General features: G+C 36.5%; 1 protein-coding gene across 1 annotated transcript in view; it reads left to right on the top strand.

Annotated features, from left to right (window-relative positions):
- LOC124366471 (dual oxidase) overlaps window positions 1–16,805 on the top strand; it is a 264,644-nt gene that overhangs the window by 74,468 nt on the left and 173,371 nt on the right. Inside the window, exon 2 of the mRNA XM_046823052.1 lies at window positions 16,138–16,218. Within this exon, the coding sequence (XP_046679008.1) occupies window positions 16,138–16,218 (81 nt within the window). The remainder of the gene's footprint in view (window positions 1–16,137; window positions 16,219–16,805) is intronic.

Genomic DNA, 16,805 nt, shown 5'->3' with positions numbered 1-16,805 from the left:
TTGAGTCAAAATTCTGCTCAAGTATGGCGCCGCAAATCCGATGACGTCATCACGAGGTTGAATCACGGTCATAGAAGGTCATGTGATGCCCGACGAGGCTGTACAGCATGGAAATATTGCTCCGCGCGTGAACAGTTGTTCATTTTTTATGTTTTAAAACTTCTTTATTTCTCATTGCACCTCGTCAACCCTAATATTTTTATTCTGTAGGACGATTCCAATAAGTTAAAAACGCAAAAGTCGTATTTTTACACTCCGGCAAAATCCATATCCTATATTTGAAGAGTTCTTGAGTATATACATATATATATATATATATATATATATATATTATTATATATATAACGTAAATATACATATAATATATTAAACAAAAAATGAACGTTCTTTTTCCAAAATATTTGAATTTTTTGTTTCTGACTTTCTTTTTGCAATAAAATATAGCTAAAAAATCAACACCTAACTTCAACCAAGAAAACGTTGCAAATATTTATATTTGTAATATTTATTGTTGTGTATCTAAAATTCTCTTCATAGCTATATTTGTAATAAGGACTCCTTTATTAGTTGGTGCCCTCGTGAATTAGTGTTGAACTCGAGTTTAATATCTAATTAGGCCGATCCTCTTTTATGCCTTAATCTGCCTGTTTGCATGGGCCACTACTCTGTACTAGGATCTTATCAAACAGAATAAGGGGTAGAGTCTAATAACAGCATAAGGTCGAATTTTACGGAAGAGAGTGCTTAGATCTTAGATCCAAAGTTAGTCGCGGCCATCGGCTCTCCCTGGGGTTGTAGAGCCACGTAGTTCCGCCAGGATATCGGCGGCTCTCCTTGGGATTGCAGAGCCACGTAGTTCCGCCAGGATATCGGTGACTCTCCCTGGGATTGTAGAGCCACGTAGTTCCGCCAGGATATCGGCGGCTATCCTTGGATTGCAGAGCCACGTAATTCCGCCAGGATATCGGCGGCTCTCCCTAGTATTGTAGAGCCACGTAGTTCCGTCAGGATATCGGCGGCTCTCCTTGGGATTGCAGAGCCACGTAGTTCCGTCAGGATATCGGCGGCTCTCCTTGGGATTGTAGAGCGACGTAGTTCCGCCAGGATATCGGCGGCTCTCCTTGGGATTGCAGAGCCACGTAGTTCTGCCAGGATATCGGCGACTCTCCCTTGGATTGTAGAGCCACGTTGTTCCACCAGGGTATCGGCAGACTGTAGCCTGTAGACGTAGAAAGTAGAAGGCACCCATCCAGTCAGCAATTCCCTTACACGGCCAAAGAACCGTGTACTAGCAGTCCTATCGGTGCAGTTATCTTTAATGGCTTAGCACCTGGTACCTGACAACAATGGAGTTATGGTTCCTCGGCCGACAGGTAGAGAGCAGTAGAGTCGCAATGCAGTGTGCGTTACAGCTAGTGGCATCAAGTCTTCTGATGACGTCATCGTTAGATTGTTCACAATGTTCAAAACGCCTGTTAATTATAGACTAAATATCTATTTTAGGCCTTTACACAAGTTTAAAGTAGAATCCTCGGGAGGGTTTCTTGTTACTAAAATGTCCAGAAAAATGTGTAATACGTTTCTTTAAATGATTTATTTACGCTATTCAACACAATATAGTGATTTATTCACTGACTTAACATAGACTATAACATTTCCTCTTACTATCGCTAGAAGACGAAGCGAGGAACAGCTCCCATCGTATTAACAAAATAGAAAATATCTACTAGAGTTACAAAATGACGTTGCCTGTAAATAGAGCCGTCACGCCCGGTCAGCTGAACTGGACACAACAGTGCCTACATAATCACACTCTCACATCGTGTAAGTGATTACACACGTCAGAGCCCACGTGCTCTCTAGTTCTCATGCATATTTATAAACACTTGTAACGTAAGGGTTACAAGTTGTGAAACCCATAGGAAGTGTGACGAGTTAGGAAATTTGCAGACACTTTTATAGATCATTCAAAACTCTAAATATTTATGTTAAATCTGAAACTTATTTATTTTAATGCACATTCAAATATAATATTACTATTAAAGGGAATGTCCTTATTTGTGACAATTCACAAATAAGGAACTGTTCACAACACAAACACACCAAGGTGCTATTGCTGCTTTAAATAACGAAAAATGAGAAATACACAGGTCGTAGTCCTGATACGGTTGGATATTATATTCCAATCGAATAGAGATATCGATGAACAATCTTCACCATGCTTGTAAATACTGTTAAGAATTTTTTTAGCATACAAAATTCCTCTCCCCCTTTCTAAGGCGGGTAGAAGGGATAATTTTAAATTTTCAAATTGCAACTCTTATCTTGTGACATGACCTTTAAAAAGTATATTCAATGACATGAGTAAAACATCTCTAGAAAAAAAATTGATAAGCAATTTTATATATATATTATATATATATATATATATATATATATATATATATATATATATATATATATATATATATATATAAAGCGAGATAATAAGTACAGTGCTGATTAGGGGATTTTTCGGGCAGCTTTTCCAGCCAAGATGTGAATTGTGTCAGTAATTTCTAACGCGATTTGAGCCGGAAAGCGTAAGAAATACGATCAAAAGCACTACAATAGTTGTTGCAGTCATTGAATGTTTAAATTGTGTTGAATCCATTGATCGTAGCTCTTAGGCTTATGTTGACAATACCATGAATTTCGTTTAAAGTTTCAATCTATACTGCATCACAAAATTGAATGTACAATTACAAAGAAGAGATATCTCCACCTCACTGGAGAACCATCTTTACTCTAAAACATTTAACGGAAGCTCAACATATCATTAGAAAATTGACTTTTCAGTTTATAACTTTTTAACGAAGACAGCGAGGCGGAAACATGTTTGACTTAGTTGCCAATGTTTATAGTCTATACTGCATCACAAAATTGAATGTACAATTACAAAGAAGAGATATCTCTACCTCACTGGAGAACCATCTTTACTCTAAAAACATTTAACGGAAGTCAACATATCATTATAAAATTGACTTTTCAGTTTATAACTTTTTAACGAGGACAGCGAGGCGGAAACATGTTTGACTTAGTTGCCAATGTTTTTCTTAGTGGTGTGTACCGACAATTTGATATGGCTTTGATTGTATCTAAAACTAACACAATCTTCAGATAGCTACATTAAATATATTGAACTTTCCTATAAAAATCATTAGTAAATAAAAACCTCGAATTACTAAAAACTCATATTCAATATAAATAATTATTGTACGAAAATAGTGCATTGTATGTAAGAAACTAGAAAGAAAAATCATAAATGTTTTACAAAACACAACATTCTGTAAAAGAATGGTTCTAACATTTTGGGGTTACCAAGCGGTTTTACTTTTTTGTATCAAAGCTTCGAACATTCTCAACAGCTGTACAATACCACTGCAGTCTAACTGGCGTTTCTTCGATCTTACAAGTACATTCAACATATTCTAACACAGTGGGGTCATTCGTTACTATCAAGGACACAGGTGGTAATAACAACCTGTAACAGAATATAAGTCAGCATTAACAACAGACATTACCTTCGTTTGCCAATAGCAATGAGGTAGCGGTCGGCCCTTCCATAACTCATGTTCCTTCCACTCCTCAGCCTCTACCTTCCCGACCGTAACTCTTCGGAGGCAGGGGTCTACGCCACAGTTGGGGCTACCTGTCAATATGAGGGCATTACGAAATCTTGGGCAATGCCAGGTCAGGTTTTGTCTACTACTATCCTTGAAGGACTCGCTGGAGTCGTTCCAGTTCCAGATTTCCGAACTCTGAGTCCCTGCTGCAAGGCGTGACCTGTCAATATTCCATCGATTTCCACCGAAAGGCTTTGTTCAGAAGCGTTATGACATATATATATATATATATATACGTATAGTTTAACCAAAGTGAGTTGATTTTATCACCGTAGAAACTCAATCATTGTATGAATTTTGAATCTACAGTCAAATCTGAAATGACACACTTCCCAAGAAAATGGATACGATACATCGATGATGACTTTACAACATTTAATAAAACTGAAAACCTACGAGATTTTATCACAACTCTATATTCGTTTTACCCTACTATTAAGTTTACAAATGAAATTGAACAAAACAATGGTATCCCATTTTTAGACGTATTGGTGATTAGAAAGGAAACAAAATTTGAATTCTATATCTACAGGAAACCAACTCATACAGTACGATTTATCATCAATGAATCTAACCTTCCACCTGCACAAAAAATAGCAACATTTAATTCAATGTTGTACAGACTTTTAAATACACCACTTTCAACAGAAAACTACATTAAAGAAAAATTACATAAGAAATATTGCTACGTTCAATTGTTACACTACACAAGTTATTGATAATACACTAAAAAAGCATTGAAAAGAAGAACTATAAAAGAGAAGACAATATTAATGCCACCTCAAGACACAAAATAATAATTTATTTGAACAACATACACTTTCTCGAACCAAATATGCAAAACATTCAAATAAAACTGTCACTCATAGAGCAAGCAACAAACTATCCCAAATTTTAGGAAACCCTAAAGACAAAATTTCAAATGATAATAAATCGGGAATTTATGAAATAGGATGCGGCGACTGTGGCAAAATTTATATTGGACAAACCAAAAGAACAATAAAAACACGATTTAAAGAGTATGCATCGTACACAAAACATGAAAGAGTTGATAAATCTGCTGTAGCTAAGCACTGCATTGAATAAGGACACAGAAAATCAATTAAAAATCTAAAATTAATAAAAGAAGTAACAAAACCAATGAACTTAATTGCTTGGGAAACACTACACATAATCAGAAATAAATAAAAACTTATAAACAATGAAGAGGGCCCTATAAAAAATTTAAGTCTTCTTTCTTCTCAATTTATTCAAAAATGAAACTGTAGTCATATCTAATTTATCATACAGGCTGAAATATTTCCAAAATTTTTTTATCTGGATATTTACACCATATGGTATTTTAATCAAAAATAATGTAAATATTTACTTGTGTAGTTGCTTGATGATGAAACATTTGGTTCCGAAACGCCACGTCCAAAAAATAAACCATTTGGAAAAGTATTGTTGTTATTAACATTTAGTAATATTTAACATCGTATGAATGCTTGTGATCACCCCACACAATAACTACAGCAGCTTGTTAAGAAGTTGTAACATTTTAATTTTTGACCGCGCAACGATTCTCTGACGATCTTATATTATAAATGATCTGTTGGTATTTTGTTTTGTTTTGTGTTTTTTTTTTTTTTTTTTTTTTTTTTTTTTTTTTTTTTTTTTTTTGAGACGTGTGATAGGCAAATTTATTCAAATAGGTGCCATGGGACATATTAGGATCATCTTTTTAAAAGAATCCGATCGCTTTTCAGTCTTATTCTGCTCGTCATCTTGGCCAACTGGCCTATGCAAGGATGTTATCAAACAGAATAAGGGGGAGAGTCGATAAAGTACAAGGTCTATGGTACTTATCATCAGCTTTTTTCTCCAAAGCGTGTAATTAAACATAAAGTTTTGATGTTGTAAGATATAATTTGTATAATCTCACTTATCTGTGTTTTTTAAGGCGAGACCGATCCCCTTTTAACCTTTATGCTAGCCTACTGGACTTTGCGGGACCTTATCATACAGAATAAGGAGGAAAGTCGAAACAGGACAAGATCGATTGTACTGATCAACAGTGCTACAGACAGGATTTAAATCTGCGCTATATTAGAGTTAGATAGTTAGATCCAAAATCAAATAACTAGCAACCGGCACGGCCAAAATATGTTTCCGAAAGCATTTAATTTCAACATTAGTTTTAAATTTACATAACTTTCACCTATATTCCATTTTTGCTAAATTTGTACGTTTCTTCAGTTTGTTGGGTGACTTCTTGCTTCTAAAAGTTAATATGCAGCCATTTTAGGATCTTTCAAATTCAATATTTTCAAATTTTTGTTTAAAACTTCGAATTCGTTGCCCTTTTTAAAATTTTAATATTAATTCAGTCTGCGCTTGGGTGTGTTTAAGGTGAAATTTAATAGTAAATACGGTACAATGCGCCTTCCTCTTCTTAAGAGTGACCAGACATTAAGCAATGGGCCTCAGGTTATTACGCAACCCAAAATTATAAATTAAACTGTAAAAAATAATAGTTGCAGCAGTCATTCAAACGCACACAACAACAGGCCAGATTTTGTTGAGGGAAGTTCCTTCGATAACACAGTTCAGTCAAGAGACATTTCAGTCCAGAAATGTACCACAGTTTCATTTTCCTCATCGTGCAACTTAAAGAATCGATTACAGTATCTCTAAAGATACCTTCTTTGTGAAGATGGTCCCTCAATTCAAATTCAATTCAATTCAATATGGGGAGTAAATCAAATGCCACAGTAAGCGAAGTCGAATGAATAGTGTTTTTTCTCTTGGAAATTATGTCCACCATCTCTATCGAATCTCCTGTATAGGACTCACAACTCTTCATTCCACAGAATAGTTGGAATCCTGTGATGATACAGATGACCTTATACTGTGTGGACAGGCAAATGACGTATAAGAAACCAAGATTTTGCTATATAAGGTCCTTGCAGTGCGATTCACAAATGCTTGCGAACTTCTGTATTATTCCATTAGAATTTCATTGCTGGTGGTGAACTTGTGTGTCGACCGGTCCCAAAATGCCGGCACCGAAAACGGATTGAAACGAGTCGGTAGAGCATTAAAGCGGCCGTAATGCGCTGAACTCATGGGCCTGTTATGGTTTTATTACTTCATTCCGACGTCTGTGTCCGACCGCGTCACGAAAATGAGACCCAAAGTGGGTCGATAGGCGATATTGCACAGTTGACTCAACCTGTTTATTCACCTACCCGCCTGTAAAACAGGCATTAAACGGTTGCAGGCCCGGCCTGGTTGGTCCTTGGTTGGGAAACTTATAGCGGGCGTGTCCACTCTGTGAGGGCAATTTGTAGGCTTATTGAGCGAGTTACACACTCTGTCCTGTAACCCGTCCTTATTCGTTTAATTCGCTGCAAACGGAAATATTCTTATAATTCAGTGATTCTTAGACGTTCACCCACAAGAGACCTACGGTAAACTGCACTATTTCGGATATTTTTGGAAACCCCATCCAAAATAAATGTGTGTGGATAGATTATACAATTTTCAAATGTTCCTGTGTGAACATGTCTTCCCGCATCTCGAGAACGATTTAAGAACTAAAACAATCAAATTCAATGTGAAATTTTTATTAGCACAGAAAAATTACCCATATTTTCTAGGGGTATGAGTAAGTTTAACAATTCAATCATCAGTGAGATTTTCTCAGTCATCAAAATATATTGTTGTTAAGTTCCACTGGCTTACCTTTTCTCTGTAAGGGACCTTCCCTTACAAACTACTTTTTGAACGTTTGTTGGTGGAATCCTGTTAATTGAAGGATCCTGCTATTTCTGTAATTTCATTTATATGGTATGCACTAAAATACTTACGAAATTTAGCTTATTTTGTAGTTGAAATGGTCCTTTGTAGGAGTTGAAATTGCATTTTGAAACGGCAATACATCAGTTTAAGAGTATAAGCGTTTAACAAATATTTGAAGTTTAAGAATGACTGACAACTGTTTTATACTAGTATCTGATTTTTTATTTAAAATTTATGTTGACGATGGCTAGTTTGAAAGCACAACAGGATTTCGGACGTTTGCCATCGTTACGCGATACAATGTATAAAACACTACGTTTTGGGGATCTAGATCTATCTATCCTCTTCTCCAAATGTAAAAGAATTTAATTACCTAAGGTTAAACAAGCACAAGCCACATAGCTGAGAACCTTAGACACACGCTTCAACTTATTATGTAAAACTTGTTATGTTGCCATTTTATCACTATAAAACCTTCACTTCCTTAACCTTAAATATTACATTTTTAGAACTGAAGAAGAGGATAGATTTAGTCCTTGAAACTTTCTATAGATTCAACACGTGACGATGGGAAATATCCGAAGTCACAAAAGTCCTTCCAGTATTTCCTTATTGTGACTTAGTATTGTGTATGTGACGAAATCAACAAAGCGTTTAGTTTAATCAGTGTGTCTATCATTAATAATTAATAATAGCCCGTTATTAATTATTTAGTTAAAAGTCTTGCAGCTTATTCACTTAACTAAATGTCATACAGACTTACAGACATCCCTGTTACATCATAGGTACTCGGTAGAAAACCTGTTTCGTTCTCAAACTTTACGGCTTCGACCATTGTCCACTGAGACAAGTACTTACAGGGATGGTTAAACTTTCGAATAACATAAATGGAATGTAGTGTGGGAGAGCCAGTTGTCACACGATCTAAGGCGTATGTCTTCGAATTGGAGTTACAGATAATGCAAGTCCTGTCTGGGACAGAAGCACTTTTTATCAGATTCGACCTTGTACGATACAGACTCTTTATTATTTCCTTATTTTGTTTGGTCAGATCCACGCACAGTCCAGTGCACCATGAGGACAAACAGAATATGGCTAAGGAGGGATTCGCCATATTAAAAAGGAATTATCTATGTCTTTCTTATATTGTAACCTTCACAAAGAGTTACAAATAAAATTAAGAAATTAAAGATCATGAGCTGGAGGAACAAAATGTTAAGTGGAGAGGGAGAGAGAGAGAGAAATAGAGAGAGGGGGGGAAAGGGAGAGAGGGAAGGAGAGAAATGGAAGGACTTGTGAGACATGCGGTATAAAGGGAACATTTGAGGATTAGATGCCAACTCACCGATGTTTGGTTCTTGCCTCGCTTCATCCGAGGGGGGGACTTCCAGCCAGGCCAGGGCCTCTAGGGCTGCAGTGGGATCCATGGAAGAACAAGTCACTTTCACTTTCATGGGATGAGGGATAAGCTACCGCAATCGGACCATGTCACCTCCGACACTATACAAAGAATACGAAAAAAGAGGCCAAAAAGGCTCGGGCGACACTTTTACTACCGCGAGAACAAAAGGGTGAGCGAACGCAGCCGGACCGTGTCTTCAGAACGGCTCCGACGACGGTACAACTATACAACGAATACGAGAAAATAGGTCATGGGTATCTACTTTGCCTGAGAGAAAACAAAGTGCGTAACTTTGAAATGACCGAGACCGTATCACATCTACACAACGGCTCAGATTATACAACTGAATTTCCAGGCGTCCAAAGGACGCTCCTGTACGGTAGACAGACATACAGAACCACGCGATGAGTCCACCAATGTAAGACGGCCATTAAATCGGACGATAGGTATACAATGGTCACTTGGATAAGCTCATCAGTATTGATTTTGGCAAAGGGATGCCCTAAATTATCATAAATATAACAAGGAGTCTTGGACTGAATATTAAAATGTAAAACCTATTATAATGGATAAAACATCCACTACGGGAAAACTCGCGCAATTTGAGTAGCCTAATGTTTAGGAATTCGCTGTGGCCACGTCATGGCTGGTGAGCCGCGAAGGTGATTATTTATGGTTGCACTCTCCCGCCATTAATTGCTGAAGCATGTTAACCTGTCACCATAAAACTCTGTCCAATCCTAACGGAGGTTTTTGGTCTGCAAATTAACCAACAACACTGACTAATGGAATGTGTAAGGGTATTCTGATAATATGCATTTTGAGATATGTGCTTAAGTACATTTCGCTCTTAATATTATTTCTATGTAATTTAAAATAGAAATATATAATAGTACATTTATTAGGCAGAGCCTTACTGAAATGTCTGTTCTTCGGTCCGACCGTCCGTCTGTCTGTGTGTGATACCTCTTGATAGATATTCAGAGACTTGAAACGTGGTACTTAGATTCCTCTTGGTAGAAGGAGTAACTGTAATTACCTCAGGATCAAAAAGGGACGTCCGTCTGTCTGTGTGTGATACCTCTTGATAGAAATTCAGAGACTTGAAACGTGGTACTTAGATTCCTCTTGGTAGAAGGAGTTACTCTAATTATCTCAGGATCAAAAAGGACCGTCCGTCTGTCTGTGTGTGTTACCTCTTGATAGAAATTCAGTGACGTGAAACGTTGTACTTAGATTCCTCTTGGTAGAAGGAGTAACTCTAATTACCTCAGGATCAAAAGGACCGTCCGTCTGTCTGTGTGTGTGATACCTCTTGATAGAAATTCAGAGAGACTTGAAACGTTGTACTTAGATTCCTCTTGGTAGAAGGAGTAACTCTAATTACCTCAGGATCAAAAGGACCGTGTGTCTGTCTGTGTGTGATACCTCTTGATAGAAATTCAGAGACATGAAATATAGGACTTAGAATCCTCTTGGTATAAGAAATAGCTCTAATTATTTCAGTGTTAATAAGGACCATCCGTCTGTCTGTGTGCGATAACTCTTGATAGACAATTCAGAGACATGAAATATAGGACTTAGAATCCTCTTGGTATAAGAAATAGCTCTAATTATTTCAGTGTTAATAGGGACCGTCCGTCTGTCTGTGTGTGATACCTCTTGATAGAAATTCAGAGACTTGAAACGTTGTACTTAGATTCCTCTTGGTAGAAGGAGTAACTCTAATTACCTCAGGATCAAAAGGACCGTGTGTCTGTCTGTGTGTGATACCTCTTGATAGAAATTCAGAGACATGAAATATAGGACTTAGAATCCTCTTGGTGTAAGAAATAGCTCTAATTATTTCAGTGTTAATAGGGACCATCCGTTTGTCTGTGTGCGATAACTCTTGATAGACAATTCAGAGACATGAAACATGGTACTTAGAATCCTCTTGGTATAAGAAATAGCTCTAATTATTTCAGTGTTAATAGGGACCATCCGTCTGTCTGTGTGCGATAACTCTTGATAGACAATTCAGAGACATGAAACATGGTACTTAGAATCCTCTTGGTATAAGAAATAGCTCTAATTATTTCAGTGTTAATAGGGACCATCCGTCTGTCTGTGTGCGATAACTCTTGATAGACAATTCAGAGACATGAAACATGGTACTTAGAATCCTCTTGGTATAAGAAATAGCTTTAATTATTTCAGTGTTAATAGGGACCATCCGTCTGTCTGTGTGCGATAACTCTTGATAGACAATTCAGAGACATGAAACATGGTACTTAGAATCCTCTTGGTATAAGAAATAGCTCTAATTATTTCAGTGTTAATAGGGACCATCCGTCTGTCTGTGTGCGATAACTCTTGATAGACAATTCAGAGACATGAAACATGGTACTTAGAATCATCTTGGTATAAGAAATAGCTCTAATTATTTCAGTGTTAATAGGGACCATCTGTCTGTCTGTGTGTGATACCTCTTGATAGAAATTCAGAGACATGAAATATAGGACTTAGAATCCTCTTGGTATAAGAAATAGTTCTAATTATTTCAGTGTTAATAGGGACCATCCGTTTGTCTGTGTGCGATAACTCTTGATAGACAATTCAGAGACATGAAACATGGTACTTAGAATCCTCTTGGTATAAGAAATAGCTCTAATTATTTCAGTGTTAATAGGGACCATCCGTCTGTCTGTGTGCGATAACTCTTGATAGACAATTCAGAGACATGAAACATGGTACTTAGAATCATCTTGGTATAAGAAATAGCTCTAATTATTTCAGTGTTAATAGGGACCATCCGTCTGTCTGTGTGCGATAACTCTTGATAGACAATTCAGAGACATGAAACATGGTACTTAGAATCCTCTTGGTATAAGAAATAGCTCTAATTATTTCAGTGTTAATGGGACCATCCGTCTGTCTGTGTCCGATAACTCTTGATAGACAATTCATGTCTGATTTGATGTGTACTATAGTAAATATTTATTGCGGAGACAAAATATATTTGTATAATAAACGTCAAAACGTGTTAAAACTTGGACATATATACCACATCGAAGTCTCCTTCAGACTTATATTTGATCACTCATTCCACATTCATCCATCACCAATACTTCTTACTTCGTTCGAAAGCCAGTCTCGTTATTGTGTGGTCATACTCCAGTCATACTCCAGAAACTCTTTTATACTAAAAAATGCATTTGACGCTAAACAGCGTTTCAAAAGAGTTTTTAACGCCTTAAGCGTAAAGGCTTTTCTTAATTCATTAGGCAATCTGTAAATAAAATAAACTCCTACCTGTGAAGGCAAGCGTTCATAAACCACCGTCCTGTGTCTCCCAGTTCGGTAGTAGTCTCTGCCTCTAGTCCCGTACGAATGAATGTCTCGGCCCGTAGTCAAGGCACATTTAGACATACAATACAACGTTGTTTCCAAAATGTAGAGGCTAGGCAGTTGCAACCTTTTGAAAGTTTTCTACCTCTTTCGTTACCTTCTCAAGTTATTCCGTCCTCCGCTGTCTTCATTAATTGCAATCCGAATAATATATTTCCATAGACATTTTGAATAAGAAATGTAACAAATAATATTGTAACACAATTACAACAATGTTTGAAAGCGATATACAGTTTATTTCAACTCATCAGAATAGTAATTTATTATTACTTCATTCTGCTGCAAACAAATTATGTAATAGTTGCACAAAAAAACTGGTCCGAATTGAGTGGAGACTTATGAAGTCGACCAATTTAATTGAAATAGTTACTGGAATGAGCGGCGACCGAGTGTATAAATAACATAACCCATGTATGGGCAGTCTGCTACTTACAGCAGTATCTGGATACCATTGCTCCACAGCAGCCTCACGGCGGCGCAGAGATAGAGTAATTCGCCACTACATGAAATGTTTATAGCCTAGTGTAAAACTATTCCTGTAAGACATCAAGCAGCTGGTGTTGAGTATTTCGCTATAAATATTGTGTAAAATTTCCCGGCTCTTCGTGAGAAGGCTGCGTTGCGTGTCATTTTCACTATTGTTGCGTTTAACATTTTGTCATTGTCAACTTATTTACTGAGAAAATCCTAAAGTGTATAAATAGATTTTGTATCAATCTATTTTAATTTTGCATTTTCGGAAAAATACATTTCGTACTTGGCCAATCATGACCGACCATACGGTACAATCCATTCGTTTGAAATGTATCTACACTAATGGTCAAAATGTTGTAACAAGATTTGTGAAAATAACATTATGACAACCAACAGTATTTTTGCATTGGACTTATTTATTTGATTAAGATTGTTACTAAAACAGAATTTTCAAATGTTTCAAGACGGTGACTGTTTATACTTGTGGAAAATTACATTCTTTCGTCAGATTCCTTCCAACTGTGTTGAAAGTTATATTCATAAGTGAAAAATGGTACTCAATTAGCCCAATGACAATTGACAATGCTTCATCAACAGTTGATTATCAAAATCGTTACTAAAAGAGAAACGATACCATAGACTCTGTAGCTGAAAATAAAGCGATTTTGCAATTAAGGTTGTCAGATCTATTGAGACTTTTTTGACACCCCAAAAGTAACTTTATACGAAATAAGGATAGCCACTCAGTCACAAAGACTAATTTGCGTTAATTAATAACAAATATAAATTCTTATGTCTTTTCATTACACCTGGAATTTTAGAAAACATTACTTCGAAATTATATACCAAATTTATGTAAGAACATCTGCTATTGAGAATGTAAACGTTAGAATAAGTCATGCTGTTAATGCCCAACATGTTCCAATCCATTTACTAATGTTAGGATGTAAATTGTCATGTGGAATACCCCATCGGGTAAGTTTTTGAGAATTTCTTGTCCAGTCCAGTCTAGAACGTGACTTACAACCAAACTACTGTCTTAATTTCCAAAAGATTATCATAATTTCGTAAAAATGCCGGTTATATTATATCAATAATTATTTTTGACTACATAAAGGAACGTATTATTTTTTATTTAATTAAAAACAAATAGGTATTTTGTTTCTTGTCCTTCGCGCATGCAGCAAGAAAATACCCTTTAACCTGAATGAGAAAATGACTATTATTTCTTCACGTACGTATTCAAACTTGTATATGTGATTCATGCATGAGCTGTTTTTAAGTTTTATTGTCGATATAATATTTTTTATGGTTGTTTATTTTCATCCAGTCAGCAATGCTTTTGTTACTGGCTGAGTATAAGCAAATCTCTTGAATCACTTGATGGTCTGGAAAGAATCCCACTTCAGTCTGCCTGTACGATATCTCAAGAACAAACTAAGCTACAGAACTTTCATTTCTGAATTATGCTGTTATTAGTGCTGCCACCATAGGATTTTGCTGAGCGGTGGAGAACACGACAATAGCCTAGTAAAATGAGTATATGCACTTGAAAGTTTGCATGCAGCACCAATGAAGCCTGGTACGCGGAGAGGCGTACTCATACCTTGTTATAAAAGTAACAAACACTTTCAAATAGAATGCCCCTAGCAGAAATCTCTAGTCCATAAACCAGTCAAGTGTCTGGCCGAGCCGTAACGTGTTACATGCGGTGATTTGTTCCAACACGAGATCCAGGAGGCAGTGTGGCGGTTGCGGTAAATCACATCTAGTTGGCAGTAGCAGGCCGACCATACTAGGTAAATAACCGACCGGTTGCCTCACGGTAATGATCGTGTAGGCTGTGATTGCGGTTGTTCCCCGGCCTTCATTCTAAATTAGGTTCCGGCGATGTTTACCTACATTGCAACAGATTATCGGTTTGGTATCTATCCATTTGTTATTGAACCGAGACCTGATCATCTCCTTATACATCTCTCAATCAAAGCAAATGGTACGCCCAAAGAGTTCGTTGTGCAACACACAAAAGTACTTTGTTTAAACGATGGGAAATTTGGGAGCATACCATAATTACGCACATTTACCTTCGTTATGGGTTACAACAACGGAAACACGACGTTTCAAGACCTGATGTTTCCCCTCTTCTTCAGCTGTCAAATCTTAAACCATCACCACGCCACGTCTTTATTCTAGGCATGCTGAAAATATTACATAAGAACCAGGAGGTTCAAATAAAATGTTTTACGCATCTCCATTATTAAGTTAAACTCGTACATTCACCATACAGAAACTTTAATTCCAGCTGATGAGCACCTTGTAGTAGAAAATCTTGGATCTTCTGCCTGCTAACGGAATGGCATTTTTTACAACTTTACCTAATTTAAATTCGTTCAGTAATGCACATAATAATAAATACCAGGTATATGAAGCTTCTGATATAGCAAAAGTTCTTCTAAAAGGTCTATCTGGCAAAGACAGTAAAGAAGCGATAAAGCAGAACAAAAGAAGTTTATCGGGCCTGTAAAAAAGTTCTTGTTTACCTGCATGTTTGGTTGTGGAAAAGGGAGGGTTTGTATGTCCGCTTGCGTTGGTCTCAACATTGGTTTTGTCGTACTGAGAAGATATTTAGAACCTATGGTCGTTAAATGGTAAGGCATAACCGCCTATCTGTATTATCTTGACTGGAGAAGCAAGTAAAACTTACCTATGGCACCGGAAATATTATTAGTATCAAATAGAAGTATTCTTAAACGTAAATTACTTGAAATATATCGATCGTTGAACTTCGCGCAGCTTGTTACGAGGCCAATGAAATTTTTTTTATACAATATAGAGCACGTATAGAGAATATGCACTGAATTTTTTAGAACTCTCGTAGATGGAAAATACGTTATGGAATATCGAAAGGGATAACGTTTTGTTCCGTGACGTTTCACTGTTTATTTATCAAAATGGTGGGTAATCCTAGCTCTAAAAGCCTAGAAGTGTAACATTTCAATAAGCCTATTAATCAATTGATTATAAGAATGTTGAGTTCATTACCTTACACTTTCCGCTTAATGTAGTGTGTGAAATCTGACTCTGTCACAGTGTTGACTCCTGGAATCTGGAGTCAACGTCCGCCTAAAGAGATCCAAATAATACTTAAAAACAAACTCTTAGCATCGTTTGAACATGAGAGAAACTTAGACCACAAAATGTATTCACCAGATGAAGAGGTATTCTCATGGTGTCATCAGGTGCACTACGATGTTCCAGGCACGACCCCTAACCACGCCACGGTGGAACACGCTGCACTGAGCGGACCTGAACTCAACAATTCGTATTGAATAAACCCTTCCCACCATAACTCTGACTAGTTCAAGAGGGCCACCCTTTATATCCAAATTTTACAACTGGTTTATTCTAATGCTTATGTTACAGAGAAGCGATACAGCTACACCGAGAAGCAGCGCTATGACGGCTGGTTTAACAATTTGGCACACCCAGAGTGGGGGGCTGTCGGTAAGTAGATCATCACAATTCGTTTCATTTTAATTAGTTTTTGTATGTAATGCACTACTCGACAAATTGCGAATATATATAAATTCATAGAAAATGCAATTGTAGAGAGTGACGTGCACACAAAAAAACACATGCATTTTTACAAAAATGTAATGGATTTTTCCGTGGTATATTTTTAATAAGCAAATACTTTTTCTTATTTCGCTAAAATGCGATTTTCAAAAATCATTAAAAACTGTCATACTCCGATTTGTAAATACACAAATTATTTTTATTTCCAATCAATATAAGCGCAATTGAAAGCATTATCATTTTTGGAAACTGACTGACCAATTTTACAAGTAGTGTGACCAGTTAGTAAATTGAAAAAACAATAAATACACATCTATGGCAGTCTAGTATCTTAGATTAATTTAAGCCGCCATGTGGGCATCTATTAAAAATATTTATGCAATATTAAAATTCAGAAAACAAATTATAAACAAAAAACAAATAAATTATACACCATACATACTCAAATATAATTAACAATAAATCCTAATAAATATCAATAAATACCAATGAACAATGATAATAAGCAATACAAA

The sequence above is a fragment of the Homalodisca vitripennis genome, chromosome 7 (assembly GCF_021130785.1).
Source record: "Homalodisca vitripennis isolate AUS2020 chromosome 7, UT_GWSS_2.1, whole genome shotgun sequence".
Lineage (NCBI taxonomy): Eukaryota > Metazoa > Arthropoda > Insecta > Hemiptera > Cicadellidae > Homalodisca > Homalodisca vitripennis.
This window is presented reverse-complemented; position numbering and strand designations above follow the sequence as displayed.